Source organism: Parasteatoda tepidariorum, chromosome 11 (genome assembly GCF_982258835.1).
Source record: "Parasteatoda tepidariorum strain Cologne lab strain chromosome 11, Ptep-v5.0, whole genome shotgun sequence".
Taxonomy (NCBI): domain Eukaryota; kingdom Metazoa; phylum Arthropoda; class Arachnida; order Araneae; family Theridiidae; genus Parasteatoda; species Parasteatoda tepidariorum.
This window is the reverse complement of record NC_141765.1, coordinates 48,037,589-48,054,808: the sequence shown is the minus strand read 5'-3', so window position 1 is coordinate 48,054,808 and position 17,220 is coordinate 48,037,589. Positions and strand designations below refer to the sequence as shown.

Sequence of the window (17,220 nt, the reverse complement as noted above, 5' to 3'; positions counted from 1 at the left end):
TTTTCTCTCACATAAGAGATAATTATCCACAAAAACATGTATCTTAAGTCTGACCCCGTAATTTCTTCTGGCTTTCAAAGACAAATCTTACTAGCACTAACATCTTTTTACGAGATATTTTTAATAGTAATAAATGTATAAGTAACCAATTTATAACAGAAGAGCTTTGTGTCTTCTAAAAAAGCCTGCATGTACAGAATAAAACTATGTATAAACTTTTTTAATTATATAACTTAGGTCTAAATTTTTAAAGGAAGTAATCTTTTTAACTGGAAAATTAGTAAACTGGTTTGTCTTTTTTAAATCAATAACACAGAAAATTAAAATAAATAAATACATGTGCAGGAAGAGCATTTAAAACAGGGTTCACAAAGATTGGCCTAGCCCAGAAAAACCCAGTGGATTTTTTCCTAGACCAAGTGCATTTTTTTCACTGTTATCTGGAATGAATGAATGAATTTTCAAACAATTATTATTTATTATTGCAGTTAGCAAGCTAAATTGTTCTTTGAAATTATTAACTTAATGTTAATGTTTAATAAATTTAACTTAGAAACTTTTTATACAAAGTTATATGAAGAAAAACATAATTCACTAATCTGATTTTTAATTAATTGTTAATAATACATTAATCTGATTTAATATAAATGAACTAAATAAGTAAAAAAGTATATTAAAAATTTTGCTAAATAAATTACTTATCAATAAAATAAATAATGTGCAATATACATACACATTATACTTATTGCATGCAATTTATTTGAATTGTAAACTCCAGTGGTTCAGAGTATATCTGATTGCACGAACATAGTTCAGGAGAAATTCAGGCAGCTCCAAGGAAATTTTTGGTCTGAATATGAAAATGAAAATATTGCTACAAAATTTTTCATCATAAAAAATTGCCACTTTACAAATTACAATTATATATTATTACTATTTCAATATACTTTGATTGCTATTATTTAAATACATAGGCTAATAAATTCAAGAAATTTTCAAAATCAAATTTCTTTTTTCTGAACAGAAAATTTAACAAAATACAGACTTTACTTTCTAAAAATATATTAAAAAGGCCATTGCAACTAAATTTTTTTTCGCTAGGCTTTATTTTAGATATTAAGCCCTGAGAATTTTCTGCACCCCAGTAAAGCCACCTGGGTTTGTTAAAATACATCAACAGATATACAGGGCTCATGCTAAGCATAAGGAAAAAACCTAATATACTATGCCTAATTATAAGAAAAAAAAAAGAAAACAATAAAATACTAGGAAAACTTAGTAATTAAATTAAACAAAAACAACACTTGAAAATTTCCAAATGAAAACGATAGTAAAATATTAAAACCTGGGATAAGTCAGAATGTTATAAGATGTTAGGTTACCTCAATTGAATTAAAAAAAAACAACAACTTTATCTTAAAATTCATGAATAAAAAGAACTAATTTATTGTGAACGGTGGAAAAAAAAAACTCAAAATGTAGTGGAATCAGAAACATTACACTTTTAAAAAGAGAAAGCTGTAATCTGCTTCATAAAATAATCTGCTTTTATTAATAAATAATTATTTGCTTTGTATTAATAAACAATCTTCTCTTTAAATTTTTTTTTTATAAAGGACAGTTTTTATGAAAGCAGATGTGATTCTACATAAAGTAAAAACTTAAAAATGCTACCAGACTTCTAAAGAATTAAAATTTATTCAATTGAAAAATATTATTTCGTTAATAGTTGTCAAATAAATATAACAGATGATAAAAATATGTTTCATTTGTATAATTAATCATATTAATGTATTATGCGAAATTATAAAACAATATTTTGTCATAATAAATCAAAAATAACAAAAATGGATTGAAAGAAAAGCTAACATGTCAATAATATCAAAGCAGAAGTTTCAAGTTCATTTACTCAGACATACAATTGAGAACGAGAATTTAGAATAACAGAAGAATCTTGAGGATGCACCTTATGACGGTTGGTACAGAAAAAACAAAATTCAGATCTTTCTAATCCCCTATTGTGCAAGCACAAATTATGGTATTGAAAATGAAAGAGTTAAATCCCCCAATTTGATAGCGTCAGATTCTCTGACAGTTTCTGGTATTGGGTTAAAACTGTGTTTTCTCCTGACTTGAGAATTCTTGAGGAGAACGAAGCCATCATTTTCTTTCAGACGATTTCCGAATTTTCATTAAAGATTCTAAATTTAACAGGATCCGATTCATATTTATTTTTTTTATTTTGTAAAACATTATTTCTTATAAGCAATGGCAAACAATGTTTTAATACATATTACCAATTTTTTATTTTATTTAATCCGCTTTTTAAATATTGGTTTAAAAAAATAACTACTCAAATTTGGATTCAAACAGATGTCTTATAACTCTCTTTCGAATCACTTACTTGGAACCAATAATAATTTATTCATCTTATTTTAATAAATTATGAATTTTGGTAGTACTAATCCAGACAAAGCTTGATGGTTCTTGCATTTTTTCCTCCACTAGCACGTTTTGAGTTAAAACTTATTAAATTCTTCTGATTATTTTTTGAATGATAAAATTCAGCTTAACTATATTTTTACTTTATATTGAATAAAAAATAGCTGTATTTTAATCATTTCCGTATTCTAATTAATATTTTGAAATTCCATTTCACTTTTTCTTAATACAGTATAGGGATAAAAGTTTCTTTTTTACTTCTCTTTTACCTTCTCTTCACTGATATATGTGTGCAATGCATTTCCCCCTCCCTCTCATAAATCAAAGAGAAAATGAAGTCAGCAAGTCGCTCCTTTATGTTTGATTGATAGCAGCTTACCAGAAAACCACCAATTCTTTCAGACGAACAGTAAAAAATAAAAAAAAATATTTGCCCCTTCCCTGCCCACTTTAGCGAAATTTTCCCTGGTTTTCTGTATACCGGATAAATGGTTTTGTACTGTATCATAAAATTTCTCAACAGTCAAAATCACCATGAAAATAATCTCTCAGATAGATTGGATTTAAAATCTTATGAAATCTGTAAATCCAGAAATAAAATGAATTACCTCTTTCAATTTAGAACGCAAAGTTTCAACATCTGTATCTGGTGACAATGAACCACTACTGCCACTAGTAAGATCAAAAACCTCTACTGTTGGAGCATCTTCACCTTCTTCAGGAGTAGATCCTTGAGACAAGTGAGAGCTATCTCCACTTTGATCCTCATCTCGCTATGAAAAAATTACACTTATTAGGCAATAAAATTGAAAAATAAAAAATATTATTTATATATAAAAGTGCCTGACAAATATTAAATTATGAATGATGTTAGAAAACAAAATTTTGAATTATCACATCCAAAAGAAGTCTAAATGTTTATATTATTACTCGGTTACTGTTCTACAATATAACTATTTTGAATTTTTGGCACTTAAAATATTAAAATAATTTCAAGATTAATAAAAAATGTTAACTTTATTTCAAAATTATTTGGCTTTTGTTTACATTACACTATCGGGCAAAATAACTGGATACCTATCAAAAGAAAAGGATGTGGCTGGTGACATAATTTGGAGCTTTTAAAGTATTGGTAGTAGTTTTTAGGTCATATTTATGAGTTTGTGAGACAAAAAGCAAGCCAAAAAGGCTTAGTGACTCCAATCCTGGCAGCGGAGTGTCACCTTTGTGGGAAATCAATTCATGAAATTTTAGACCTTCTGCAGAAATATCAAGGCAGTGAAACTGTAGAAAATAGAAGTGGCCGGCTAAAAAAATTAGTGAACATAATCATAGATCTCTGAAAAGGATAGTGAAACAAAATTACAAATCTTTATTAGTTGAAATCACTCAGAGGTTCATCAGGCATTAGAGCTAGTAGTAAACTGTTCACCAACTACTCACCTGGTAACTGTAGTAAACTGTTCACCTGGGATTCCATGGCTGTGTAAATGTGTGACATGTAGAAAATGTTTCTTGAAGTCTCGCTTTACATTCTGTCTGTTCAATGAACACTTTTTAAGTGATTGCACTATGCCTACTGTAAAGCTTTGAGGTGGTCACGATGTGGGAGCGGTTTTCACGTGTTTAGTCTGGGTACTTTTTTCTGTGGTTGAAAACATGAACTCAGATGTATGCGAGCATTCTGGACATTCACTCCCAACTCAATGGCAATATTTTGGGGAAAGTCCATTTCTCTTCCAGCAGGACTTGCACATGATTTGAAAAAATGGGTGTTCAAAAAATTGCTATCTCAGAACCCTGATTTAAATTCCACAGAACACCTTAGGGACAAATAAGAATGCTGATTACGAAGCCAGCCAAAATGATCATCCTGCCATGATGCATATTTCAGCATTACTTCATTACATTTACATCAGCATTCCAGCATTACTCCAGGTGTGATGAATGCCTGAAAGTAAATTTCAAGCTGTGTCCAAAATAAAAAGCTCATCAATGATAAGTTTCAAGACACTCTGATTCTGTACTGTTTGGATACTTTTGGGTAGATAGCATACTGAGTGTCAGAATACTATTTTACAATCTAGGCTATAGTAGAGTTTTTTCTTCCAATGGTTAATTTTTAATAAAAAAAAATTAGTCATTTATCAATCTTCAAACCAAACCAGAACTCATCACACCCTTCCCTTAGTTTCATAAAATTTCAGCTACAGTTACAAAATTAGTAAAGAATTTGTATTTACTAGATGGTAAGCCATGTTTTTATTATTTTTTTAAATTGTTCATTTTATAATTACAGTATTGAAAGTCTAAGATATCAACTTAATGTTTGGTACGGTTTAATAGATTTGCCTTTAGAAAAGTAGCGTGGCTATCGAACTATTAAAAAAGAATTAAATATTGTACGCATAAATGCCAAATTAAAAATAAATTTGCATTCATATTAGTACCGCAAAGTATGAATACCTAGTTTAAGGTATGTAAGTATTTTAAATTATTTAGATTTTGTCGTAGAAACGATTATGATCAAGAAGAGAAAACAATTACATTAATCAATTTATTATTACTCCTTAATGACCAATTACTGTAATAATTAAGTATATTAATTACCATAATAATTGTAATTAAATACCATTAATAATTGTAATAATTAATATAGATAAATTATATTTATCAGATGAAACAAATTAAATGTACCCAAAAAAAGTTTTTGAAATAGAAAATACAGGCATCTAAAAATGATGACTAACTAAACTGAGGCTAACTAAAAGAATTTTTTTAAAAAAATAACAGTGTAAGAAATATAAATACAGTGAGAAAAATTTCTTATTTGCTGATCTTACTGGATAACCAATTACTTTCTGGTGCTCTTTATCAGCTTGAATAGACTGAGAGATCAACTGGGCTATTTCACTGTTTTCAGAATTATTTTCCCGTCCAATTAAAAACCTAGAATAAATAAAAAATAGAGACTTATTAATTTTTTAGTCAGAATTTATAAACACAAAGATTTTCATAGTTAGAAAAAAAAAAAACAAAAAAACACAATTTATAATAAACTTCTAGTAATTTTAAGACAAGACTTAAAATATTTAGCTTAAAAAAGTTTTTTTTCATCTTTTTTTTTGGAGAAAGGGATATTTTTGAAGATAGGAAAAAGTAGCCATGTGGTTTATCTCTCCATTTTACTTCACATTTTAATATTTTTATCAAAAATTTTTTTTTTCACTTCATGTATTAATTTCATAAAATAATTTCATTCAGATCTTATGGAAAGAGAGAAAAGTGTTAGTTTAGCTAAATACTCAGTCATCAAGAACTAATTTTATAGCTAGTTTCTAAAAGCATTTTAAATTATCTGACATATGCACTAACATTTGATGCAAAATGTTGACTTTTGATAACATGGATGATGTGAGGTTCTTTTCATTTAAGAGAGCTTTGGTTAATAATTATTTATAAAAAATGTATTTAAACATGCGCTGAGCATAAGTCTCAGAAAAAATATGCATTAAGCGTGTTAAATTAAAAGACATCAAACACAAAAAGACTAATTATATGTAATTTTTATACAAGTTGAATAAGTGATTCGAACATTTTAATATAGCTTTGTTACTGATAAGGCATATAACAGTAAACTGCTATTTAATATAACAGTTAAAAAGATTAAAAAATAAATCTTTATAATAATATTCTGAACATCATACTTTACTACTCCAGAAGTATTCCTCAATACTGATGCTGCATAAGCTTGTGTAACACCAACCAATGACTTTTGATCTACTTCAATGATTTGATCATTAACAGCAATTCTGAATAGAAAATAATATAGTATAAATAAAGTAAGATAAAGCGATTAACAAATGCAAAAAAAAAAACAAATTCAGCATGTTAAATTTCACAAGTGTTGAACACCTGAATAACAATGTTAACTTATGAGCTGAAGATCAGAAATTCACAAACTGCATCTTAGGTAATAATTCATAACTAAGACTAAATCTCAATATTTTGGGGGATAGTCCATTAATATGTTAATTAACAAGTGATGCCAATATTTTAAGTTATGAAGTGCAACACAAAAACATGCCTAACGTGCATCATACGATCTATTAACCAGTTAACTGGCTTATTCAAAAATTATTATGTGAATAAAACAGATTTTTAATAATCACTATTAATAAATATAATAATGATCAAGAAACGTCTGAATTGTAAAATACACAAATTTTTAAATTATTTTATATTTTGCAGGTTTAAATGAAAAAATAAGAAATCTAAATAAACTGGCTAAATAGTTCTTAAAAAATAAAAAAATATTATTTTTTTATGTTTTATTGTTCAGAAATGTAACCAATTCAATCCAAGTTTTGAAAAATTAAACATAGTTACTACAGAAAAAGTAAAGGTTTGAATAAGTATTAAAGTAAAAGTTTATATATCTTACAATGCAAATAATAAAATGATAGGAAATAATTGGTATGGTTGTTAATTTTATACTAGAGATACACTAACGGTTTATATAGGGGGGCACAACCTTTTCGAGTGAAGAACCACTTGCACAGGAGGTTGACTAACAAAGGGCCACATGCATATTTAGTCATGTTGTGGGCAAATATATTATTTTCTATATAAATGTTACTGTTCTAAGCACAAACTTTTTTATGAAAAAAATTAATAATATCTTTGTAAAAAATTAAATATTTTTATTTATTCGAATTCATTCAAAAATGAAAAAAAAAAAAAACACTTCTAAAACAATTTCCCTTTTTATCAATAATTGTTATATTATACATATATATTTATATATATATATTGGGGGAAAATATAAACTCTAAAAAAGAAAAAAAAACTGTAATACTCACAGAATGAAAGTGTAAATAAATACATGCATATTTTAATTAAAGGAACTTTATATGGTTTAAACAAAAACTAAAATAAAATCATTAAAGTACAAAATACGATTCAATACTTATTTAGTATTATACTTCAGATATTATTTCTATTTCTTGCATTATTATTATGAATTATATATAAAAATGTTATGTTATATATAATTCATAAACTTATATATATGAATTATATATAAATAAGTTTATGAATTTTAAATAAAAAGTATTTTTTTCTTTTCAAAAAAAAAAAATAATAATTTAAGCTACAAAAAATTTAAAACAAAATTATGTACAAGCAATGGACCGTTTAAAAACTCATACTTTCCTCCACTTTGCGAATTTTCAGATTGCTATAACATTGGAATAAAATATTAGGATTCTAAATATCACGTACAAATGAATGTGACCAACTACCAAAAAAACGACAAGAAAATAACTTACATTTCTGATGAAATATGCAAAAAAAAATAGTCTCAAAAATTGATTATTTAAATGTGCAATAAGAAACTCATGTGTCTAAATAACATCATAGTTTAAACAACATAATCGTCAAAATCGGGTGGAAAAGCATTGTAATAATTGCAACAAAAAAAAAAATGCTTACATTTACGATGAAATTAGCGTGAATAAAAGGTGTAAATACGTAATTTTTAAAGTGTGTGATTTAAATTTGCATGTTGTAATAAAGATTTGCATTTTTCAAACCATGACAGAATGCATCGAAAAAACTGCCAAAAAATAACTTGGATCTATGATGAAATTGGCAAAAACAAAGCAAGTCAAAAAGTGATTATTTAAACATGCGTTTTACAGCTTGTATGGTGGCATAAAATCGTAGTAAAAATACGAGATCTTCAAAATCATGTGGAAAAGCGTAACAATAATTGTCTTTAAAAAAGGGAAAAAACCACTCAGATTTAAGACGAAATCGGCACAAATAAAGCAAGTAAAAAAGTGATTAACAAAATGCATTATTTATAACTTACGAGTTGTAATCTCATAATAAATGTATCGGGATCTTAAAATCCACATGGGAATTGATAATTACTAATATAAAAAAAAAAGAACAAAATGATCCAAACTGCACTTGAATTTATAATGAAATCAACAAAATAGAAAGAATCAATAAGTGATTACTCAAATTCTTGCACCATAATACGCTAAAAATACTGGCTTTCTTAAAACCATGCGGAATTTCATAGTAATAACTGAAAAAGAAATCGAGAAACATAGATTTACAATATAATCTGTGCAAATTGAATGCATCAAATAGTGACACTCAAAGATCGCAAATTTTGAAATTTGCAATATTTTTTACTTTAAAAAAAAATCTTTTCGTTTAGAAAATTTTGCTGACTGCACATCAGCAGTCGGTGAGCTGCAGGTTGTGCACCCCTAGTTCATTGGTAACAATATGAATTTCATTCTTAATAATGATTAGAAGGTAACAATGGAATATGCACACACTTTAACACCCTACTTTAGATTGAAAAGCAGATGGAAACAGTAATTAACCGATTTTAAAAAATAAAATGGAGTGGGAAGATAAAAAATATGTTATATTTTTTGGATTTTATCTGTGAAATTTTTTAGATAAAATTAAACTTATCTATAAAATAACTTTTTACAATAATTTATTGTTAATTAATTTAACGATGATTAAAAATAATGTTCTTATTATGTAAAGACAATACATTTTTTAAGTTTTTTGATATTGCAGAAAAAAAATTAGTGTATTTTTGAAGGCCTTTCTTTTAGCTAAACTGCTGAGGTAACATATTTCAAATTGTGGCAACCCCCACCTTTGAAGATGCTGAATCCATAGCTATAAAAAAAAAGATAGTGCATAAAAATAATTAAGCAGTAAATAACAAGTAATTTTTTAGTGATTAAATGGTCACTCAAACAACATAGATTACATTTTAGTATTTTAAAATCTAAATATTTGGTAAGAAATCAATTATTGAATGCTGAGTTAGTAATATATAAATAAAATGCTACACTTATATTTAAATAGAAAATTAATAGATATTTTTAAACTTGAAATACCTTCCATCTTTATATGCTGCTCCTGAAATTGTGATTGATTTTACGAAAATTCCTAATTTTTCCAACCCAGCATCAGCACCAACACCCATGCCAATTATACTTAGTCCAAGACCCTCAGGGCCTATAATAAAGAATTGAAAGTTTTGTTTATCATGTTATGATTTTTTTATAATTTATATAATTTTATCAAACATTTTACAATAGCATTTTCTCCGATTTAAAAAAGCAGTAATATTAATTTTTCCGCAGTTCTATATAAAAATACACAAAAAAAGTGCAATAAAAAATCAGTAGATAATACGAATTATTCATTACATGGTTAATATATATCATGTGCTGAGTATCAAAACCTGAAAAATTAAAGTTTAAAAATTTGAATGGTATTTCTCTAGAAGTTTTAATAAAATTTAACAAATCTTATTACAATAAACCTATTGATATAAATTTAAACAAGTTTAGAGATTCTTTATTATTCTGCCAGCTCTTAAGGCATAATTTTCAATTTTTCAGAATAAAACAATTTATTAAAATAAAACTAACATTTTCAGTTATGAGTTACTGTAAAGTTTTTGTACACTAATGTTATAATAACAATATCATAAAATATCGATTTATGTTTTGCGTTAGATAAATAGTTTAATGGCACAAGAGCTAGAATTGGGTAAATAGTGCTAAATGTAAAAGCATTGCAGAAATTAGAAAAATTGAACAAATAATTTTTGAAACTACAGTTTGGAGGAAAAAATACAGTAAAAAAAAATAGAGAGAGAGAGAGAGAGAAAAGGTGGTATCACAGGATCATAAGATTCATCTTTATCAACAAAAAAAAAAACCTCACAGGAAAGGATAATTTTTATTATGAACTTATTATTATGAAGTTAGTTTCTTTAAAGTCATTTTAAACCTTTTTTTCCTCCTGGAGTTCAGTTTTCTTAGTATGCGTAAAAAAATGTGTATTCCTTAGTTGTGAAATTTTTTTGAGAATTGTATCGATTTTAAGGCTATTAATGTCAACATTCAAACAATTTAAAAGAGTCAAATCAGTAAAATAACTATAGATAATGGAAGTTGGTGGACAAGTATTTGTAACATAAAAATGTTTTTCATTCTCTGGGAAGCTATAGCAAGTTCATTGGTATTAAAGAAGGGGAGGGGAACGAATGAAAAGATTTTTTGAAAATTAGTTGAAGCATAAAGAAAATAAATATTAAAATTTTTTAACACTTCATTAAAAATCAGTGAATCAGTAAAATTTCATTAAATCAGTTAAGATTCAAGGCAACTTTTAAAAAGTGATATACTATTAAACCAACTTTGGAGGGTGAGCAGTTTCTTACCGTTTTATATATATATATATATATATATATATATATATATATACATATTAACTTGTAAAAGATATTTGCTTACATTGCTTTTGAAATATATTTAACCCAATACTGAAGTTTTCAAATTACAGAAAGCAAGATGACTTTCAAAATTAGAAAAATGAATAGATAGATCTCTAGAGATCAAAATCACCAAAATTGTTTGCAAAGAAGGAAAATTTACTTTCATCCTACTATGAACAAGACAAGAATAATCTTCACAAGAATATACTAAACGGAATTTTTTAGATTTTTACTTATATATGAAAAGAACAAATTGTTCCAAGGATATTATCACTGTGACATGGGGGAAAAACTGTATTATTTAATATAAGCTTTCTTATTTGACAGAACAAGTATTTAATGTTGTAACTGCAGAGGTCTTGATTAATTTAAAGTAATTTTATACCTGATTCATCTAAACTTTAAAAATGACAAAAATTTAGCTTTTAAGTTAGTTTCTCAATATGAATTTTTGTTTCGTAAATTATTACTGAACAATTTACTAACACATATTTTATTTGTTACAAAAGTATCTCATTAATCAAATGCACTGTTTTGAAACATAAATCCAATTTTGATGCACCGCACAATGATACGCTGCAAAAACTTAACTACATGATCAATCACCGAGTTAACACATATATTACAAATAACAAGTTATATACAAAATAAATTATTAAACGTTTAAAAGCTATTAACATAATTATTAAATATACAATAAATTAATACCTGTGATTTTACTTAAAATCAGATATTACATATTTTTTTAATTTTCATCATAACTTTTCAAATGTAGGAAAAATTGTAGTGTGTACAATAGTGCACAATTAATACGGAATACATTCACAAAAGCATTACTTTAATAAATATTAATTTAAAAAAGTCGAATTTTATATAAACCAAATGATTAAGAACCTAAATATAATTAAAATAAGTTATCAAAATACAATAAATTGATGAAAATAATCTAACTCAGTGCAAAATCTTACCATATAGAACAGTAGCGATCGTATCACGTCATTTTAATAGAATTTTATTTCAAATACTTTAATATTATTAAATTAAATGAATAAACAGCTAAAAATCCTTACAATAATTCAAAAAAATTAATAGTAATTAAATAAAATAAATTTTGTTTTGTGCAAAGTTATACTACACAAAAATATCACAAACGTATACAGTTTCTTTTCACTAATTTTAAATTTCTAAAATTTTAACCTATTAAATGATAAACAGTTAAAAACCTTTAATATAATTTTTAAAAAGTAGATATAAAAATTAAACACTCTCCTTTTACATAAAATTAAAGCATAAAATGATCACGAAAGCATTATTTCTTGTATAATTAATATATAATATTCATGTTTTAAATAAATCAAATAATAAAACTAAAAATCGTTAAAATGAATGTTAAATATAGAATAAATAAAGCAGTTCAAGCATTCCTCTTTTGTCCACGTGATCATTTTACTTGAATATCTCTATATTTTTTAAATCATATATTTTTGAGAGTAAATATAATATAGTTGACCATCAGTTGAAAGTGGAGATAAACTTGACCTTCAAGAAAGCATTTCCCTCCACTCATTTGTTTTAGAGAATGACTTGTATATTTTCCTTCACTTTTTTTTTTCACACCTGCAGCAACAGAAGAAAGGGGGAAGGGGAATCATATTTTCGTCAATCTTTGTAAGAGAGGGGAATTCATCAACAGCTTTTTTGGTTAAAGGGGAGAGTATTTGTTGCACTATTGTTACATTCTTGCAAACTGTTTCTCACTTGCATTGCTAATTCTTTAAATTATTATTGATCATAAATCATAAAAATAGATTACTGCAAAAGATAAAAAGAGGAAGAGTACATATGAAATTCTGGCGAACCAATACAACAAAATAGAATTTTCAAGCTCAAAAAATAATAAAAAAAATTTATTAAAAATGAAAAATACTGATTTTCAAATTATCCAGTTGATTTTCTAAGAAAAATTTTGAAAAAACCACTTAGCTGAATCCCAGGTCATCAGGTTTTTACTGTAAATCACATAAAAGTAACGTAAAAAAATTAAAAAGGAAAAACTATAAAAAGTTTTCTTCTTCCTCAAGGAACTATTGAAAATTGTTTGTTTTGCAAAGAAAGTGGTAATTCAAAAAGACTTGAAAACCTATATTAACCAAAAACAATATTGATACCACATTGAAAGAAACTTCATTTTAAAACATCTCATAACATATCATTAATTCCAGGATAATACTAAACAAGCTCCCAGATTTGATCAAGTCCTCACCCATAATTTCATTTGAATATTAACCAGCAATCAAAACTGAATAATAATCCATCAAGAGTTAGAAAATATAAATGCACGTCATGAGCAGATACACCCACAGAGATTCTTAAATTTTGTGAATACTTTTTTAAAATTAACAAGAGTAACCACAAAATTTGAAAAATCAAAAATAGAAATTCTGAAAATGCACAAAACGATTCAAATTCGAATGATTTAAAAATCAAATGTGATTCTTATTCACAGTCAAATAATCACGTATCGATTCCTACACACATAATTTAAAAATCTAAAGTCATGATCTGTATTTATGCATTTTTAAAACCCCACATTGTGATTAAATATTCATACGATTTAAATATCAAACATCAATTTACGTGATTTCAAAGTTACGCATCACTTTTTGTATTCCCACAATTAAAAAATTGCATATCACAATTCATATTCATGTAATTTAAAATTTAAGCAGAGTGATTTGTACTCTAAGCATCTTTAAAATTCAACATTGCAATTCATATTCACTCATAATTGGTATTTTACAGTATAATTGAAACTGTAACCAAAAACTTAATACTTAACCTAAAGAAAATAAATTTATCAGAATAAGCTAGTAATAACAATAAATAATTATGTTAACATAGTTGGTTTCCAAACAGTTGTGATGCAGTAAGATATAATTTAAATCACACCTTTCACTAATTCTACTGGGAAAACTTCCATTTTTTCAATACGTTTTTCAAGTTCATATTCAGCTGATGCAGCAACAGGATCAACATCATCATTGTGCCGATCATAATCATCAACAGAATAAGTACTGTATACCTGAAAAAGTAGATATTTAAAAAGTAGAAAAATTTCCAAAATAGTTGGCCCTGTTTCATATGCAGATATTTTAATTAAATTATTGGAAAAGGAATTTATCAATGAAAAAACAGTGAGAAATCTCAGTAACCACAAAATGCGCTACATATTAAAAGCAATACCAAATTATTTAACATGGATTTTGTTAGACGTACAGTGCACACAAAAAAGCACACCGTCAATAAATTTTTCGCTAATGTATAAATTACTTAGCATATTTAATGTTGATACCTTGAACCATTCAAATTGAATTCTACGAGTAGCACATGGAAATATAATTTGATCAAAAGTTGTAATAGGAGTCCACTTTTTTTTTTGCTCTATACATTAGATAAAAATAGGCAAATTACATAAATAAATATATATATATATATATAAGGAAATTTTTATTTAACTTAAAAAGTCGAAAAGTTCTCAGAAGAAATTTAAAATAAAAATTCAAAATTCCTTATCAAAGAAATAATTAAGTATACATATACACATTAACTAATCTTTAGTAAAATTAAATCAGGACTAATGTAAATTTTACATGCAAATGCAAGTCATTAGAGAGATAAATACTAGGTTATGAAAATAAATTTAATTTTCAGAACTAGCATTAACTAACTAAATTTACTCCGTAAAAAATAGTTTAAATGTATCATGAAGAAAAATACCTTAATTGGATCATAGTTGAAGCGAACTTTAGTTTTCTTTTTTGGTGGAATAGGAGTAAAAATTTCTTCATCCTCACTGTCTTCATCTAGACCTGGCAGTTCAGTGACAAAATGACCATCAGATAAAATATGGTAGTTAACATCTTCATAAAGAACATTAGTTCCCGGTGGAAAAGCAATAGAGTTACTATAGTCATCTGCACATAGGTCGTCATCATCAGTTTCCCCAGTAACAGAATTAGGTACAGACCAGGTTTCTGATTGATCACTATCAACATTTTGTAAGCTTTGAGAGCATTGAAAACCTTGCTTATCTAAACTGTCTTCCTGAGATCTAAATAGAAATGTATGAATAATAATATGAAAAAAGGGATAAAAGTAAAATAGATGAATAAGATAGTATGCAGTTGCAATTTTTGATCAATACAGTATTAGAAAAAACTTATAACTCACTTATAATATTTATCTGAATTTTTGATAAACATATAACTGAGTTCATATCAGACCTTTTTTTCATTAAAAAAAAATAATCAATGACATTTCAACAGAAGTTTCATGTTCAGTTTTATCCAGCAAATATTTTTAAAATTATTTAGCAGTAAATGAAAACTTTTTTTTTTTTTTTTTAGAAAACAAAACTTTTATACAAAAGTTTCACCATTCTTATAAGCTTCTCTATGCACAGATTAGTAGACTTCGTCTGACATACTAGCAATTTTTGTTGATCAACTGGTTACCTCTCTTAAATATGTAGGTTTTCAAGTATCTCAAGATTTTAAAACCAAACAGCCAATAAATAAGTATTACCCAGGGATATACGCCAAACTCATAAAATTTAACTAAAAAGGAAAAGTGTTTCATCAGGCAGGCCGCATCATTGGATACGGCGGACAAAATTTTACAGCATGATTGATCACGGAATTAATTATTTGTTTCAAATGACAAGTTCTACACAAAATAAATTATTATACGTTTAAAAATCATTAAAATAATTATTAAATATTCGATAAATTAATATATGCGATCTTACTTAAAATCAGAAATTATGTATTTCAATAATTTTCATCATAACTTTTTAAAATTCAACTGTGTACAATTGTGCATAATTCAAATGCAACACAATCAATAATGCATTAATTACATTAATAAATACCAATTTAAAATGCTCGCATTTTATGTAAACCAAGAGATTAAGAGCCTAAATATAATTAAAATAAGTTAACAAAATATATTAAATTGATTAAAAGAATCTTACTAGGCGCAAAATTGTACCATATAGGACAATCGCGATCGCATCACATCGCCTTATCGTAATTTGATTTGAAATACCTAAATAATACAAAATCAAATGAATAAACAGCAAAAAATCCTTACAATAATTAAAAAAAATTAATAATAATTAGATAAAAAAAATCTTGATTTGTGCAAAATAGTAAAACACAAAAAAAATCACGAATGTATCGTGTTTCGTTTGCTAATTTTTTAATTTCTAAAATTTTACCTATCAACTGACAAACAGCTAAAAATCTTAAAATTTTTTTTTAAATGATATAAAAAATATACAAATAATCTTACTTTGGGAAAAATTAAAGCATAAAACGATTGTTAACGCATTATTTATTTCATAATGATTTTCGCAATATCCCAGTTATAAATATATCAAATGATTAAGCAGCTAAATCAAATGATTAAAGCTGTTAAATAAAACATTAAATATAGAAGAAATAAAGCAGTTCGCACATTTCTTTTTTATCTATGTCCATGTCTCATTTTACGCAAACATCTGCTTATTTTAAAGTCGTACATTTCTGAGACTACAAATAAAGTTGTCCTTCAGCTGAAAGTGGTGATAAACTTCACCTTTAAGATAAATCATTTAAGCACTTCCCCCCACGCATTTGTTTTAGGCTACTTGAATATGCTTCTTTCTATTTTTTCCACACCTGCAGAAGAAAGGGGGACAGGGAATCATACTTTCGTCGATCCTTGTAAGAGTCTATTTGCGGGGTAACTGAGGGAAGGGAATTTGTCAACAGCTTTTTTGGTTGAAAAGGAGAGCATCTGTTGCGCTATTGTTACATTCTTGCAAACATTTTTCACCTGCATTGTCAATCCTTTTAACAACAAATTATGAAAATAAATTGCTTCAAAAGTTTGGACCCCTTATTAGTTAATTTTACTTTTTGCGCAATTTGCTATAACTTGAGAAATTTTTAAGCGAACTGAAATTTTTTTTACACGCAACTATAAAATTTGTTTATCCAGAGATAATTCTATTCAAAACATATATTTTTGCAAATATTTATTAATTTATTTAGGAATGATCAAAAACATTTTGAACTATAAGGTATGCAATTTTTTGCATCATTTTAAAGAATGTAACTTTATATGGCAAAATATAAAATTTGAGCAAAATTAGTCGAATAGTTCCTTCAAAATCAAATTTTAAGTATCTGGCTTTTCAAAATTCAATTTTTCAAATATATGTGACAAGAAGTCTTCAAATCTTGAAAAACAAAAATGGATATAGCTGAATGGTTTGATGCTAGTATTAAATTCAGAAGCTTTAAGTCTATGTAATAACAAAGTCATTTATAAAATGCCTGCTTTTTATCCGGTGAAAAAGTAACCGTATCTAGTGAAAATTGTAAGATTTCCCCACAAGCTCTTTC

The 17,220-nt window shown here is 26.3% G+C and overlaps 1 protein-coding gene across 2 annotated transcripts in view; it reads right to left on the bottom strand.

The window, feature by feature from the left end:
- The window catches only part of LOC107439184 (uncharacterized), a 73,593-nt gene that overhangs the window by 38,528 nt on the left and 17,845 nt on the right, over positions 1 to 17,220 (bottom strand). The window contains exons 8-13 of one of the 2 annotated variants that reach the window (XM_016051688.3): positions 14,549 to 14,882; positions 13,721 to 13,853; positions 9,381 to 9,501; positions 6,150 to 6,254; positions 5,286 to 5,391; positions 3,051 to 3,215 (exon numbers count right to left, since the gene is read on the bottom strand). In XM_016051688.3, the coding sequence (XP_015907174.1) occupies positions 3,051 to 3,215; positions 5,286 to 5,391; positions 6,150 to 6,254; positions 9,381 to 9,501; positions 13,721 to 13,853; positions 14,549 to 14,882 (964 nt within the window). The remainder of the gene's footprint in view (positions 1 to 3,050; positions 3,216 to 5,285; positions 5,392 to 6,149; positions 6,255 to 9,380; positions 9,502 to 13,720; positions 13,854 to 14,548; positions 14,883 to 17,220) is intronic. The other variant, XM_016051689.3, reaches the window with a different exon arrangement.